The sequence below is a fragment of the Nipponia nippon genome, unplaced genomic scaffold (assembly GCF_047370975.1).
Source record: "Nipponia nippon isolate SJK-2023a ecotype South Korea unplaced genomic scaffold, ASM4737097v1 scaffold_3, whole genome shotgun sequence".
NCBI classification, from domain to species: Eukaryota; Metazoa; Chordata; class Aves; order Pelecaniformes; family Threskiornithidae; genus Nipponia; species Nipponia nippon.
Genome location: NW_028262347.1, coordinates 103631914 through 103646912, shown reverse-complemented (window position 1 = coordinate 103646912; position 14999 = coordinate 103631914). Strand labels below are relative to the sequence as shown.

The following is a 14999-nucleotide window of genomic DNA, read 5'->3' as shown; positions in this document are numbered from 1 at the left end:
ATTCTGTAGCTTTCCCTCCAACAAAGTCTGAAAATACTTTTCAAAGGACACTGTTAATTACTGTCCGTTATGAGGGGAAAGTTAAGCACAGAGTAGTGATGAAACATCAAATCCAGGGACAAAATTATACATGTCTTCCAATCTAACAAGTATTTATTACATAAACTTTGTTAATGAACTAGAATAAACAATTTACTCATGTTTGTTAGTGTATAAGAAAATAAATCAGCAGTTTCAGGCCAACTGATGAGTAAAGCCAAACAGCAAAGAAAGCTCATACACAGACAGGTAAATAGAACTATTTTCATAGATTTATTTGAAAAATACTTACAAAAGCAAGTATGTTTGACACTAAAATAGTTAAACTTATTCTGTGTTTACATTGGTGTAATTAAGCGTGCAGCATTAACAGTCTTTTCTGTTTGAAGCATTGTTAGTTTGCCTTAAGGAAGTGGGGAAAATTCTGGTTTACTGATGAACAATGTCTCCCTGCCACTTCCTCAGCAGCAACTACAGCTGTGATCTCTGCCCGAGATCTCAGCACACTGAAAACTGTGTTTGCTTTACTAACTGCCAGCCTGCCAAGTGCAGATTTACTGGAACCTGGAAGGTGGGTCAGCTTTTTTCCCCTAGGAAGGAACAAGAGAGAGGAAGGAGAGGAAAACAAAAGGATTGGTTTTTTATGTGAAGAATTTACCAAAGCTACATTTCATGAAAGAGTCCTTAAAAATGTCCTTCTGTTAGTGGCCGTCTTCCTTCAAAACATGCGCATACTTCTCAACTTACCCGTAAACCAATGCCCCTGAAGCTTCCCATTCCTATAGCACTTTTTTGCTAGGAGAGGCCAGGACTAGAATAGCTAGGGTTCCCCATCCAGACAGCAGTTCAGTAGTGTCAGAAATGAAATACAGTGCAATTAGTTTCCACATACTGTATAGCTACATTTTAAGACAAAACTGGCACAGATACTGATTGAAAGAGTTTGCTGTCTCCATGTAATCCGTGCTCTGGCAACAGCTATTGTCTGTTCACACAGCGGTTTATCAGGGCACATGGAGTGGATGGGGTCTCACCAGCCATTATTTTGCATGGTGCCAGTAGCTGCTGCTGCTCGAGCCAGCGTATTTCTGTGTGCTTCCGAAGCAGAAGAAAAAGTCCCATCCATCACATGCATTGGCAGCATTCGCCTTCTGCCAGGCTGAGGGGTGTAGCTGTTCTGTCGCCAGTCTTCCTCTGGGGGCATATCAACTCTCCTTGGACCCGGGGCCTTAATGCAAGAAGGGGGCACAGGACAACCTTGAGAGGCACCGGGATCCCAAGAAGGCTCATGTGGTATTCTTAAAGTGCTGTAGTCTGTGCTGACTGGTAGCCTGCAACCGATGGCATAAGATTCATGCATTTGATGTTGCAAAGGCGGCTGGAGGAAGCCTTCCTGTAAACTCTTGCCTGGCTGGCCAGCATGTTTCCCCCAGAGCGTCATTCGTTTATCTGGTAACGTGGCTGTTTGCCTGGCAGGGTAGCTCGTGTTCAGCCAGTGGCCAGAGACACTTGATGCTCCACCTCCTAAATGCGGATTAACAAGAGGCTTTTGCCCCTGGGAGAGGGTGCCTTTGGGTGCACAAGGGAGACTCCCATAGCTCAGTGCCACACCTGGGTAGTCTTCACCTTGGAAAGCTTCACCCCTGTCAGGCACAACCAAAAGTTTCTGGATGATGTTCTTTTGATCTCCTAGGGGAAAAAGAAAAAAAAAAAAAAAAAAAAAAGAAAAGGTTTGCTTAGTTATCTTTTTTTGTTTCATTCTCTCTGAACTTTCAGCTGTGACCAACAGGTGACAGAAGAAAAATGAAATCACTGGTACATCCAGTTACTGGTTGACATGCAATTCTGAATAAAAGCTAGCTGCGCACTTTCTAGCATTCACTTTCCTCACTGCATTTCCTCCTTATCCTACCACAGCTGCTGTCACAGACTTCAGATTTCTTTCATAGCCCTTGCGTCATCAAGGAGGTGCCCAACGTAACATTTCGAGGCCGGTAGATCAAACTGGTTTTGATGGCTGTCACAGGGAAAATAATTCTCATGCAGGAATTAGTTATTTCTATTGGCACAATTACATGTGTGATTTGCTGGAATGAGTAGCTTGTGGAAGTACTCTCACACATGAGAACAAGGTGGTGGGTCTTACTGCTATTTATACGCTAAAGAAAATACCTCACAAAAATGTGAATATGATTTTATATAAAGTCATCATAATGTTTCCATAAAGATTATTCCGTTTTGTTAGGTCTGCTTAGCACAGAATCACGGAACAATTCAAAAGGGCAGAGAAGAAGAAAAAGAACATGATTCGTCCTTCCAGATTTCTGGAGGAATTCAGGTAGATGGTGAAACGTCATTATGAAAGACAAGATCTGAAGAGTTGTATTTCAGCAATATTTCTGACCACGAAGGAGGATGAAAAGTCCTGTGATTACCTGATGGTTTACGTGCCTTGCCCACCATGCTGGGCATCAGTACATCATGGGGTAGGTGCTGCACCTGGTTTGGGTTGTGCTGGGGATCAAAGGGAAACACAGGAGGATCATGGGGGAAAGGAAGGGAAGTGGAGCTGGAAGAACGGTGGCTGGTGTCCACTGGCATTTTCCTCGTATTTGGTGCTTCCTTTTATAAAATGAGAAAGGAGAACATAACATGATGAGTAAACACAGAGTTGGGTTGAATCAAGCAAAGATGGTGTTGATCCAAGGAAAGGGATAAGTCATCGGAACAAAAACATGCATCTGTATGTGAAAAAGAAATACAAATAAAAGCTGCATCAATCCAGTAAGGCTCTTACTGCAGTAGTGGGCTACTTAAGAGGATCATTTGACTGGAAATATACCAAAGAGAAAAAGCCAAAACAAACACAAACCAGTCATGGAGGTGTGGTTTACAAACCGAATCCACAGAACAAGGGCAGGCCAGTCAGCATTGGAACTGCCATGCTACACAAGCCATGAAATAAAGAAGAGTATTGCTGATCCTTCCTTCCTATTTTCTAGTAGGCTTTACTGAAAGCTCCGAATCCAGACTATGAACAGATCTATCTGTTGCAGCTGAAGTATTTACCAGTGCTGTACCACTTCCCTCTCTTAGGAGGTACCTACGCCAAAGCAGGCCTGGCTGAATGGCACGATAACAAACCATCACAGATTTGAGCCCACTGACTAACTTGAAGAGTCGTGACAGACAGCCATCCTATGGGCTGCTTCTGTTGTGGGGATAAAAACATTCAGCGGGGGAGGGGTCTTGGACAGCTAGAGGTTTTTCATTGCTTCTGCCAGCACCTACAGGTATGCATTAAAGCCCTCAACTAAAGCACGCTGAGGAGCAAACATTCAGAAGCTGACATATTCTTACCGTATGGTACACAGCAGAAAGATACAATCAAACCAACCAGTCTACATAACTGATTTTGCAACTGAGACTCTTCTACACTGCAGCTGGTTTCAAATCAAAATTTAAGCACAGTTCACAAAAAATTCAATGCAAGCCAAACCTTCACATTATATCTGGCTATGTGGCTGAACACCAACAATAATCTGTTACTGTTTTCCTCACTAACAGTTTTATCTTGCACCTAAGACTACTTAACAGAGATAAAAAAGGGAAAAAAAAAATCAATCTCTCTAGTTACTTCCTGTATGTAACTGGCTACATGTTATGGACCAAGTCTTGAACTGTCTCCCCTCTATGCTTACTTTTACTCTCTAAAAATGCTACTTGCTGAATATACCCACAAGACAGCACAAACTTTCACATGGTTAGTGGTGTCTTTTTAAAATTATAGGTCTATTAGAAGCTTTCTTGAAAATACTCTAAGTCAACTGAAAAAAAAAGTTTATACTGGATGTCTTTGTATACTGGCAAGTAATATTAGCTCACGTGCGTACCAGCTGCAAGCAGGTACTACTCTGCCATGACTCCTGAAGAAGATGGCTTTGTTACTTAAATAAAAGCTCATTCTTCTTCCAAAAAGAGAACAAAAATTCACAAAGACAAGCTTTCATCATGGCTTATTATTCAGTTGTCTGCTGTCTTGTTTGTTAACTACTAAATGCAGACAGAGAAAACAGCAACTCTACGCACAGATGATGGCTCTTTGGAAAGCTGCACATCATTCTACTTACAAAACTGTGAGAAGAGACCAAGGTCTCTTCTCTATTTGAGATGACTGTCCCACTGAGACTGCGAGCAATGCGACGGAAATTCTCTGCACTGTACATTTCCTCCTCTTCTGGTTCCCTGCTATGTTCACTGGTATATGTGACCTGCAGACAATATCACGCATTTCAGAAAAGGCTCTCCATAATATCTATTTTGTATAATAATTATAGGGAAGAGATCAATATAAATCTAATAGGCTACTTATACTTCAGCGAAACACCATGACCTTCTCGTTTTTGACATCCTTTGTTCAGGTACTACCTTGAAAACTTAAAGCAAATGAGTCTGTTTGGATCTGGTGATTAAAAAATATTTTTCCTTATAGTCTTTCTTTCTTTAGTAAATATATACTGATCGATTTGTCTAAGTGAGATTCATTCTTTTATAAATATCTAAAGCCAAGATAAAGTCTCTACTGGGATGAATCTACCTAAAGGACTGACTGCTGCTACGAGCATCACTGTCTCTGTAGAGATAATCATGGCTGCAACTGACAGCCATCCTATGGTAAAGTACTACAGTCTTCTCATAACCGAAAAAAATGTAGGATTATTTGACAAGTGCTGGAAGCTTGTTAATCTTATGTTAGCAAGTGAAATGTTTATTTCTTCTTTCTTTTCTTCTGTTCTATATAAGCAAGACCATTTAAGCTCCCTTTAATGAGTATGAAACTATTACAGGAAATGTCATTTCTCCTTGAAAATACTTGTATGTTTTCATGTACAGGCACTGATATGTAACTGCCAGTTATTTAAATGGTTTATCCCCAGAAAAAAAAAAAAAGAAGAAAAAGCATCTTCTCCCTCTCTGAGGTAACCAACTAACAACTGTAGCAAATACTGAATTATCCCCCACTTTCAAAATACGTAGTGGCACAGTAAAAAAAAAAAGTCTGTGCCCCTGCAAGTGGTAACATCAAGAAGCAGTTACTGTAAGTTGTGATGCAAGGCAGTTCCTGTCAATATGTTCAAAGACACTAGATCTTAAAGTTTTCCGGGATATATTCCTCAGTGTCAAAATTTAGATAATTTGATTGCATGCAAGCTGCATGTAGCATGAAGTCACTCATTTTTTAGCTAGTTAATCCTGAGCTAGGCTGCACTTAAAATTCTCTCTAACATTAGTATCAATGAACCCAGTACCTTTTTCGTTAATATATTCCACTTCTCCCATTGTAAATCTTTCACTTGCACAGGCCAAGCCCTTTCCCCTCTAGCACATCTTAAGTAACAACATGTCACCTTGGAGACAGAAGAGACAGCGGATCCACACAGACTGCGCTCGATGTCTGCTGTTGGGGTTTTCGAGAGACCCATGCCAGCTGTAGCATGCACCTTCCTCACATTCAGGTTCGCAGAGACTGGGAAGGAAAACGCTGTGGTTAAGTTCAATGCTTGATTGCATGTTATGGCACGTTTCTGACTATCTTAGGTCTGACTCCAGCAAAGACAGACACACTACACACACAGAACAAGAAGTCATCAGAGATCCTTTGAACATTAAATACATAAGGTAACTCCCAGCATTTCAAGGGGAGACAGTCTATCAGGATACTCATGCCTGCCTCACTTGCACTTTTGCAGGCTTCTGGGGAGCGGTTAATTAACTATTTAAGAGTTAAATGATTTAACTGCACATCAGCACATGTCTGATACAGAGGTGAGATAGTTTAGGGGGCCTAAAGTGACAGAAAATCAGCTACCAGGAGCAAGTTACCTAAAGTTACTCAGGATAAACAAGACTCATCAGCTTTAAGTTCCCTGCAGATTCACCTGCTTGTTCCCACCCAATGCTACAGTTTGTCAGCCATTTGTTGTGCTGGTTAAATAGTCAAAAGTGTTATTTTTAATCAGGATTGCTACAGTTACTTCACTTCAGTGCAATCCTCACCAACCACTTATAATCCTAAAATTCCTCATGGAATAGACAGGCACATCAATGGCCTAATAAAAATGGTCACAGATGATGCGCTGGTAACGACACATTTTCTGCATTGAGGTGGCATTTGGAGGATCACGTCTTTGCTTTAATCTCTGTTGTAAAGCTCCAGTAATGAAACGGAGGCATTTTCACCATGATTCTGAATGCAAAGGTCTGACAAAACCACTTGATATGGGGCAGAAAGCTTAAACAGCATCTGCAAATGAATAGGTAATCCAAGTCAAAAGTGAGGAAGAGCTGTGCACCAGTTCAAACTTTTTGTTTTTATACAGAATTTGCAGAACTTGGGAAGAAACATCAGAAAGTCACAGCAAACCAGAAGTAAAGATCTCAAACACAAACTTCACTTTAGAAGAATATCCATCTCGCATATCCCTCATATAGGTAGTGGGAAAATAGGCAAGAAAAGTGTCAGCATAAGAAACAGGGCATTTGATGACAGAACTCTGAAGCTCCAGCTAACACTAAAGCAACTGGGCTTTATCCTGTTAGATTTCCAGAAAGAGCTTCCAAAATCAGTACGCTAGAGTAGGAACACATAAGACCTTCTGATTCCAGCCCGTGCAAGAGAGTATCTGCAAGGTTGTGAGGTTGGATCTTGCCTAACTCTGAAAGAAAACCAAAGGACAACAAATGGGAAATGGCCACCTTCAGATGTGTCACCTGGTTTGTCAGTGGACTGCAAGACAAGAGAGTTCATAGAAAACTCAAGCTGTTGAACAAAAACCTGTTCAAGAGTTTACTGCAGTAGTCACTCTGGTCACAGCCAGGCTTGATTTGTCAGGAACGATGGAGGCTCCACCTCCACAGGTGCACGGCAGGGGAAAACCTGTCTTGTGATGTATTGCAATATAGATCACATACATAAAAATATATATCACTTTGGTACCCAAGTTTCAGGCTGCTTTGTATTTAACCAGCAAATTCATAGCTCTAATGCTTTGACATGGATTATAAAGAAATTTGTTTCACTTGTGCTAAGCAGAGAATCAAGGTTGGCCTATCTCAGGTAGGAGATTAGATCAGCCTAAGTGGAACTGGACTGCTGTCATCAGAGTCTAACTGAATGTCTCCAGCAACAGCTGGATGTTCTCACCCACAGCAACAGAATCTGTTCATTTTTCTTTCAGCACCAACTAATCCGCAACATCTCAAGGATCTTAGTGCAGATCGTGTACACCCAGTGCTGCTTTCACAAGTAATTTTCTAGAACTTAAAGCAGGTAGTCCTTAGCAAAACACAAGTTCAACTCTCACAGATCTGGAAATACTTTTAAAAGTTATTCCCCTCAACCAAGTACAGACTAAATTCTCAAATACAATACAATCAGTTAAAATTCACAAATGTGGAGAACATTAACGTCAGGCATAGAAACAGTTTAATAATTTCCAGAGGTGATGTAGGACTTTCAAACAGCAAAATTCAGCAGCCTGGTCTAAGCAGCTAGCTCCCTACTTGAAATCAAGATCAATTATTTCTATGTTACTCTTAACAGATGTTGCTCTCAGTTTGCCAAGATCAACAGCTACTCTGCAGCCTCCCCAGGCAGTGCTATCACTGCTTCTCTACCTGTACAGTTAGAATGTTTTCAGAGTCCACAACCTGAATCCTTCTGCATCTGTGCACAAATTCATGCCCATTTAACTAAATCAACTGAAAAAAAGTACCTTCACCTATATTGGAGTACATAGGCAGGTCAACCAAGAAAAACAGCTGCATCATTCTTACCTGATTGGTCAAATGGATACCTAGCACTGTCCTGTCTTCCCAAGAAAGGCCTAGTGGCCTGAGATGCCTGCAGACTAGTCTGATAGAGGGATTCCAGTTCTGAGAGCTCCTGTTCTGTGTCTTGATTCCACTGTGGATGCAGATGTACTGGGATCCTGCTCAAGTCATCTCCAACTGCTCTCTGATCAGAAAGGGGTGGACTCCTCCCAGGTACAGGAAGCCATTCAGTATTCTTATTAGCCTTCTGAGAACTGTAATACCTAGTAACATTATCCACCCAACGGTCCACAGGCATAGAGGCAACCATGCTACTAGTAGCTCCATCATCCACCTGTTTCATTCCTCCATCATGACAGTGCCTTTCCAGGTAGGGTGCGGGGTCTGCTATATTCTGTCCACCTCTTCTACACAGCTCTTCACTGTGAGAACAAATACTCTTAGAAGGAACATGTTGGGCACTAAAACCCTCCAAAGAAACTACCTCGTCCCTAATATCCACAGTTGACTGTAATTTTTCAGAAGACTGGTTTTTGTTCTCTTGGTTTTGATGGATTAGCTGTCTGTAACCAGAGGATGAAGGGTTGATGAAAGATTTTTGTGTTAACTTTGGAGACTTCTCATCCTGACACACTGCAGCAATCCAGCCTTTTTCATGGGTACCTTTTCTCTGGGAGACTGCATGCATTTTCTGAAACTGCTCTGCCAAGGAACGAACATGTCCCTTTGTACTAAAAGCCTCAGATTTGCAACCTTCTGCTGTGCCATATTCATCCTGTGAGGGTAATAAAATCTCATGGCTGTTTGCTCTGGAGTACTTATTTGTTTTCTGCAAAGGATCCAAGGAGCACTGCTGTGCAGGGGGTGAAGTTGCAGGGGTCATTGCATGATAGGCCCCTAAATGATCAATGCTGGGCCGCACTGGAGAACTTGCAAGTTTGGAACAAGGACTGTGCTGGCTGTCCTTTTCAGATGCTGCTGCTTGTGGTGGATGTGGACAGGGAAACAGTGTAGGCAAAGACCCAGAGTTTACTGTGTTAGCCTTGGATTTGTACTGAGGTGTGAGAATAGGCGTTATGTTATGAACCTCTTCTAACTTGCTGCTACTGCAGCATTCCCTATAGTCTTTTGGCCCTGTGGCTGTGGTGTCAGCAAATTCCACACTATGGTGGGCATCATTCTCAGTTCTTGCAGACCTCTCTGCCAACCCTTGCCTATAGGGAAAAGAGGGAACTTGGTCATGAAAATCAGCAGAAGCAGACTGGAAGTTTGGAGAGATCCTGTTGGATGGATTGCTTTCAGAAGGGGGCAAGGAGGAAGACTCTGGATATAATGATGAGTGCAATTCATGGCAGGAAGCAGGTGGGTGGAAGAAAGAACTGGACCCAAATTCCACTTCTTTGTTGGGTTCCAGTGGTACCTCCTGGCTCAGCAGTACTTGGAGCGGGCCAGTCTGTTCACTAAAACACACAGAAGGGTAAATGATTAGCAGTAGTCATTTGCTTACATTTATCCCTAGGGTGCAGAACTTGCACTAGGTGACATATACCTCATCACACTTTTCTTTGCTAACTGTATTCTGATGAAGACTTTGCATTAATTCAGTAGATACATACATGGTAGTCCTTTGCTTCTAACCCTGATTTCCTACTACAAGTGATCTACTGAATCCATTTCATATTTTTAAGAGTATTTTGCTACAGTTAGGCTCTATATAATGTACTCTTGTACAGCACCCCAGGCACTTTAACCAGCAGACTGAGCGTGTGGGTAGGGATAACTGTAAGAATAGTAAAAATAGCATTTATGTAAAATAAAACAACTGTTTCCAACATTAAAGTCTTAGATATTTTTGAAAATACTTTGGACACGTTCATGATCTGAACATGAACTGGCAATTTTTCCATAAGATTCCCTCTTTCCAGGCAACTTCATGAAGAATGACTTGACAAATGGAACAGGTTGAAATCTCTCTCATATTATCTTTGTATTCTGGTCTTTGAGATATTTATCCAACACATTAAATAAAGTTCAAGCTAAATATATAACTATTATTTTGTAATAATTTGTATTCTAAGTATACTTCTAAAAAGTAATTTGTATTCTTTTATGTACCAGTGCAAGACAATTATATCCTTGGGTCATACATGCCCTTGGCATTTTTCTGCCTTTAGTTAGCACTTTAATATGGAGACAGAAAAACGAGTACCAAGTCCATGTGCTTGTGAGAAAATGACAGGCTACAAACAGCTCCAACAGAACTTAAGGAAACTGTAGCATCATTGTTTTGTTTCCTCCTTGAGATGCATAGAATGAAAGTTATCACAAAGACCTAGTTGATATGTGTAGCAGAATGACCTTGTCTGTGAGTAATTGCAAACTTTGCACTGTCTACAATGTTATTTATATCAAAGCAAGAGTACAGAACTTTGGCTATGATTAGATTCTTTTCATTGGCTGCAATATTAACATTTGGTTGGATATAACTTTTTGCAAAAGTAATGTTCTTTTCACAGAGCAGCAGTGAGCAAGTTCAGCATTAACAAAATTAGTTTAGAAAGTTTCTTTCTTTCATTTTCTTCAAATCTGCCAAAACGCACAATTGGGGTTCTGCATTTCTCCTGTAAAAGGAGATATAAAGGACTCTTGATTGACAAAAAGATCAGCCCTCATTACATATAATTCAGCTACTGCAGGAAAAGAAAAGAACATTATGAACTACAGCCTGGCAGGTGTGCAACTTAACTCAGTTTTAGTATATAGCTGTATGTGGCATTTTAAAAAAAAGGAAAAGAAAAAGGATTCTCATCTAAGATTTCATCTAAGCTTCTGATAATACGACATGTAAGAAAGGGGAGAGGGAAGAAAAGTAACAGTTCAAGAAACAGCCTAGAAGTTGGATAGGGATGGTCTAGTGCTAGGAGGGAATGGCATGGGAAGAAATAAGGATTAAGCTGCATGCTAAACAGGGTAGGAAGAAAGGATCAGTTACAGCAGAGTTAATTATGCTATAGTTAAAGTCAGTATGGAAGAAAGAATCATGAAGAGATGCTGAAGAGGCTGCTAAGCCAGGCTACAGGATGCTGGGAAGCACAGAAAGAAAATGAAGAATGATATAGCATCAGGGAGAGTAGTCAAGGTGACAGGATCAGGAGCTGGATCCAAGAGTTGTTCCAGCGCACCGCTAGAGAAGTGGACTATGAAGAAAAGATCCGTGTACTTGACACTTTTCAAACTACAGAGCACTAAAACATGCTGGTTGCTGTTCCCAACATAAAAGCAATTATAGCAAGATTTTTACTGTAGTACACTCTTCTACTGAGTCCTGAAACTGCTCCTGGTTGTACACAGTTGCACATTTCATCCTAACACCCCTCCCCCCCCCCTTTTTAGCCAGGTTACTGTCTATTGTATTCTTTCCCTTGCTGCATAAAATACTGACGCTGCCAGGCACTGACTGCTACAATTCTCTGTCACAGATCACACTTTGAACATGTGCACATTGAACTATTCTATGGAGACTGGGGGAAAAAAAAGAAGGGGTAATTGAACATCTTATAATAGGATTTAACCTAAAGAAGAAAGGAATAGGAAGTAACACTGTAGGATTTGGACTATTCAGGGGAATATATATAGTTTGCTATTTCTTTCCAGACTGCACTGCTCACAGATGCAGCTCAGATCTGGGTCTAGGTGATTTACTTGGACTACCTTGTAGACTGGGCCATGGTGCCGCCCTGTGGCGGGTGCCAGGCTGGCGGCGGCAGCGGCTGCGATGGCTGTTGGTGCTGCATGCGATCCTGGAGGCTCCGGGCTTTTCGGATACTGATTTGCAGCTTCTTATCGACTAGGGCTCTGCTGTGAGTGCTAGCGCTGGCATCATGCATGGCAAGTCTTAGTTTAGCTAAAATGCAAAAGAAAACATAGCAGAAAACAAACAGAAAAAAGGAATAAAATTGAAAAAGGAAAAAAAAAAAAAGATGCAGCAAGAACATAAAATATGGACCATGCAAATACTGCCGCAAAAGAGTCCACAAGGATGCTATTGTTTCCATTAATGCACATTCAGCTTAGCCAGGTGTCCAAACACGTTAATTGAAACTAAACCAAAATAAAGTAAAAAAAAAAAATTATCCATGTCTTAGCCCAACTTCTCATCCCCTTCACACAGGCTCTTTCCAACCCTACCACATTGATGCTTCATTCTGTCACCTACCCTTCTCCTGTATCCACCATACCTGGGACTCCCTCCATGTGCAGGAATACCCAGCTGGGATTTGAGATTCAGCATATACCTTGCTGGAATGGAAGCTAATAGAGCTATCCCAACAGCTGTATGCTGCGCCCCTTATTCTGCAGTCCGTAAGAGCCGACTTCTAAATGCAAATGCACAGGAGCTACCCACTCTGTCTGCAGCCATTCTATACAGACAGAGAGGAGCATGGGGTGAGACAGCCAGCCAGTCATAATGGAAAAAGACCAAAAATAAAATGAAATCACATAGCACACATTCTCAAAGGTCACAATGCATTTAAGCACTTCAATGTCCTAATGCTTTTTTCTTCATGAAAGTCAGGTACAGCATAGCTCATATCTGTTAATCCAGAGGACTCAAGAGTGGGCTACTATTTTCTTCCTATGCTACACCCTCCATGAGAAACAGGGGAACTTAATGGCCTTTGTAATTTGGTCTGAGGATTGGGAAAAATTGTTAATTGAGGACCAAGTGGCAGGGGGAGTTACCTACCAGGTGCTTGCTGAAATGCACCATTTAGCACCAAAAAGGGTACACCAGCACCCCAGTGCTGTTACTGCCATAGCGCTCGAATGAACAACAAAAACGGATGCAAACATGAAAAAAACAGAGGTGAAGAGGAATAGGACTAAAACCCCCAAAAGGGAATGCTTGAAAAAAGGAAAGATTCTGTCTCCCTGCACATTCCTAAAGACCAGCTGGATCCCCATATTACTACCTGACCATATAATGTGATTCAATGTTTCAGACTTTTATCTATGATACTAGTAAACTGTCAAAAGCGCAATAAGCTCAGGCGGTTAGAGTTACTTACATATAGCTTCATTACAGAGAGCCAAAGCTGCAGCACAATCCCCCTTCTGCTCCTGATTCAGCGACTCTTCAAAGATTGAGTCTGCCTCCTGCATCGACTTCTCAAAGCCATCACTCCTCCCTGCAATGGGCAGCACCCTTCATTTTGGTTTCATTCGTTGCAGAACCCTCACTTACCCTCATCCCATTCGTGACTGCCAAATTCTTCCACATATGGAGTCTTGCAGAGGCTGCACATATCCCAGACTGCACCACCTAACCTTCCCTAAGCAGAAGTACAACTTGAGCACCCTGATATGCTTCATATCCACACAGTAAAACAACGTGAACCAGATTTTTTCCTCAAATTTTGTTTACTTGAGAGAGTTGTACTGGCTTATTATATTATTTTCAACAGTCTAAATCAGTACAAAAGATGGTATAGACAAATCAGAGTCAGTTCAGATGACTTCTGTCAAGTAAGAATTAATCTAAATTTAGAATTAAATCTAAACCAGAATATATCAGTAAAAGAAACATAGCAGGTCAGGGCTTTCCTTGTACGTGATCTTAAGTCCCCTGCCAAAAATCATCTGTATCTTCTTCAGATATCCAATTACTTCCATACAAAATGGAAACAAGCTGAAACAACTGAGACATCTGGGCAACAAAAAACTCAGACTTGAGTGCGAGTGTAAATGCCTGCACAAAACACTTCTACAAACGTGTGTTCAGTGCATACACCCAGCTGCTGAAAGAGACATATGGAATATGAAAGCCCAACAGTCTTGCAGCTTTAGGAGGAAAAACACATGTGTAAGAAGCCGAGAAGAAAAGGACAATTGTCAAGAATTCTTTTTTGCAACAATTTAGAAAACAGTGTTGGAGAAGAAAAGGATAAATCATCCTTGGACACAAATGAGACAGATGAAACACTGTGTCCTCGCATCAGAATATCCAGTTCTGAGAGGAGGAAATGCCCAAACAATCTGGTCTCACCTATTAGGCATTATGCAAGTTATGCACTAAAATGTAGACATTCAAATGAGGCAGGGGAAAACAGAAAATAAAACTTGACTTTTTGTTTTGTTTAGGTTTTTTTTTTAATGGAATGTCTCTATCATTGCGGTAGAGAACATGAGTATCTTTATCGGCCAACAATAAACTATAATTTCTCAACTTGCATTACATATGCTATGGCTTGGCCTGCTCTCCCTTGTGCACAGATGCGAACACAAACTCTCTTATACCATAAACCCCAAAGAACTCGCATGAAAAGCCAAGTAGTGCAGAGGGAAGTAAGAGTTGTTAGAGCAGTGAGTTAATCAAGCAGCACATTCAGTTTCAAAATCAAGGCTACTGAGGCTTGTAATCAAGGCCAGTATACTAAAGTTAGCTTTCTTTGCATGAATTTAAGCAGTTTACTTGAGGGAAAATGAGTCACAAGTGTTCTGGAGTTCTGCATACAAGCAAGCCTTCCAGGCAGTCAAGCAGTCTGTTAATGTTAAGCTATTACATCTCTGACTGGGGTGGGGAAAGGCTTAAAAGGAATAAACAAAAACTTTCCCAGATCTCAAGTCAGTGCCTGTAAACTCCTCAAACATTCTACTAAAGTCTTTTTTGATTAAGCATTATTCTAGTTTACTTTCTTTTTAACAAGGAAAAGCTAAGCAATTTTTGCTTTTACCAAGTAATACAATAAGAGATCAAAGAGGGGTAACATCTTGGAGAACATGCTATTTTCTTTCAGGCAGGAGAGGCAGAGAAGACATCCTCATGCTCAACAAGAGAGGTTTACTTTTCAATTTTTATATCATTAGTGTTTATGTTACAAAAGTAAACACTAATACTAATAAAAAAAGATATCCATCTACTCTGGTGCATCAGAATTTTTCACCTGGTTACTGGCAGGTCACAGCAGGACTGTAAAGGATAACTAAGTGGCTCACTGATGGTCAGCAAAAATTATAAAAACATTCCCATAGTCAGACATTCTCATAGAGATCATATTTTTCAGCCGCCATTGACACAGTGGCATTCTGGCTGCTGAGCAGTTGGCATGGCTGTAGGCTGCAGCACA

At 41.0% G+C, this 14999-nt stretch overlaps 1 protein-coding gene across 8 annotated transcripts in view; it reads right to left on the bottom strand.

The window, feature by feature from the left end:
- Positions 1-293: 293 nt before the first annotated feature.
- Positions 294-14999, bottom strand: part of USP54 (ubiquitin specific peptidase 54) — a 105521-nt gene continuing 90815 nt past the window's right edge. For 7 of the 8 annotated variants that reach the window (XM_087763859.1, XM_087763855.1, XM_087763854.1 and 4 more), the window contains 7 exons: positions 12942-13061; positions 11584-11776; positions 7876-9332; positions 5448-5566; positions 4170-4310; positions 2475-2661; positions 294-1728 (listed from right to left, as the gene is read on the bottom strand). In XM_087763859.1, the coding sequence (XP_087619985.1) occupies positions 1070-1728; positions 2475-2661; positions 4170-4310; positions 5448-5566; positions 7876-9332; positions 11584-11776; positions 12942-13061 (2876 nt within the window). In that variant the 3' untranslated portion in view covers positions 294-1069. The remainder of the gene's footprint in view (positions 1729-2474; positions 2662-4169; positions 4311-5447; positions 5567-7875; positions 9333-11583; positions 11777-12941; positions 13062-14999) is intronic. The other variant, XM_087763860.1, reaches the window with a different exon arrangement.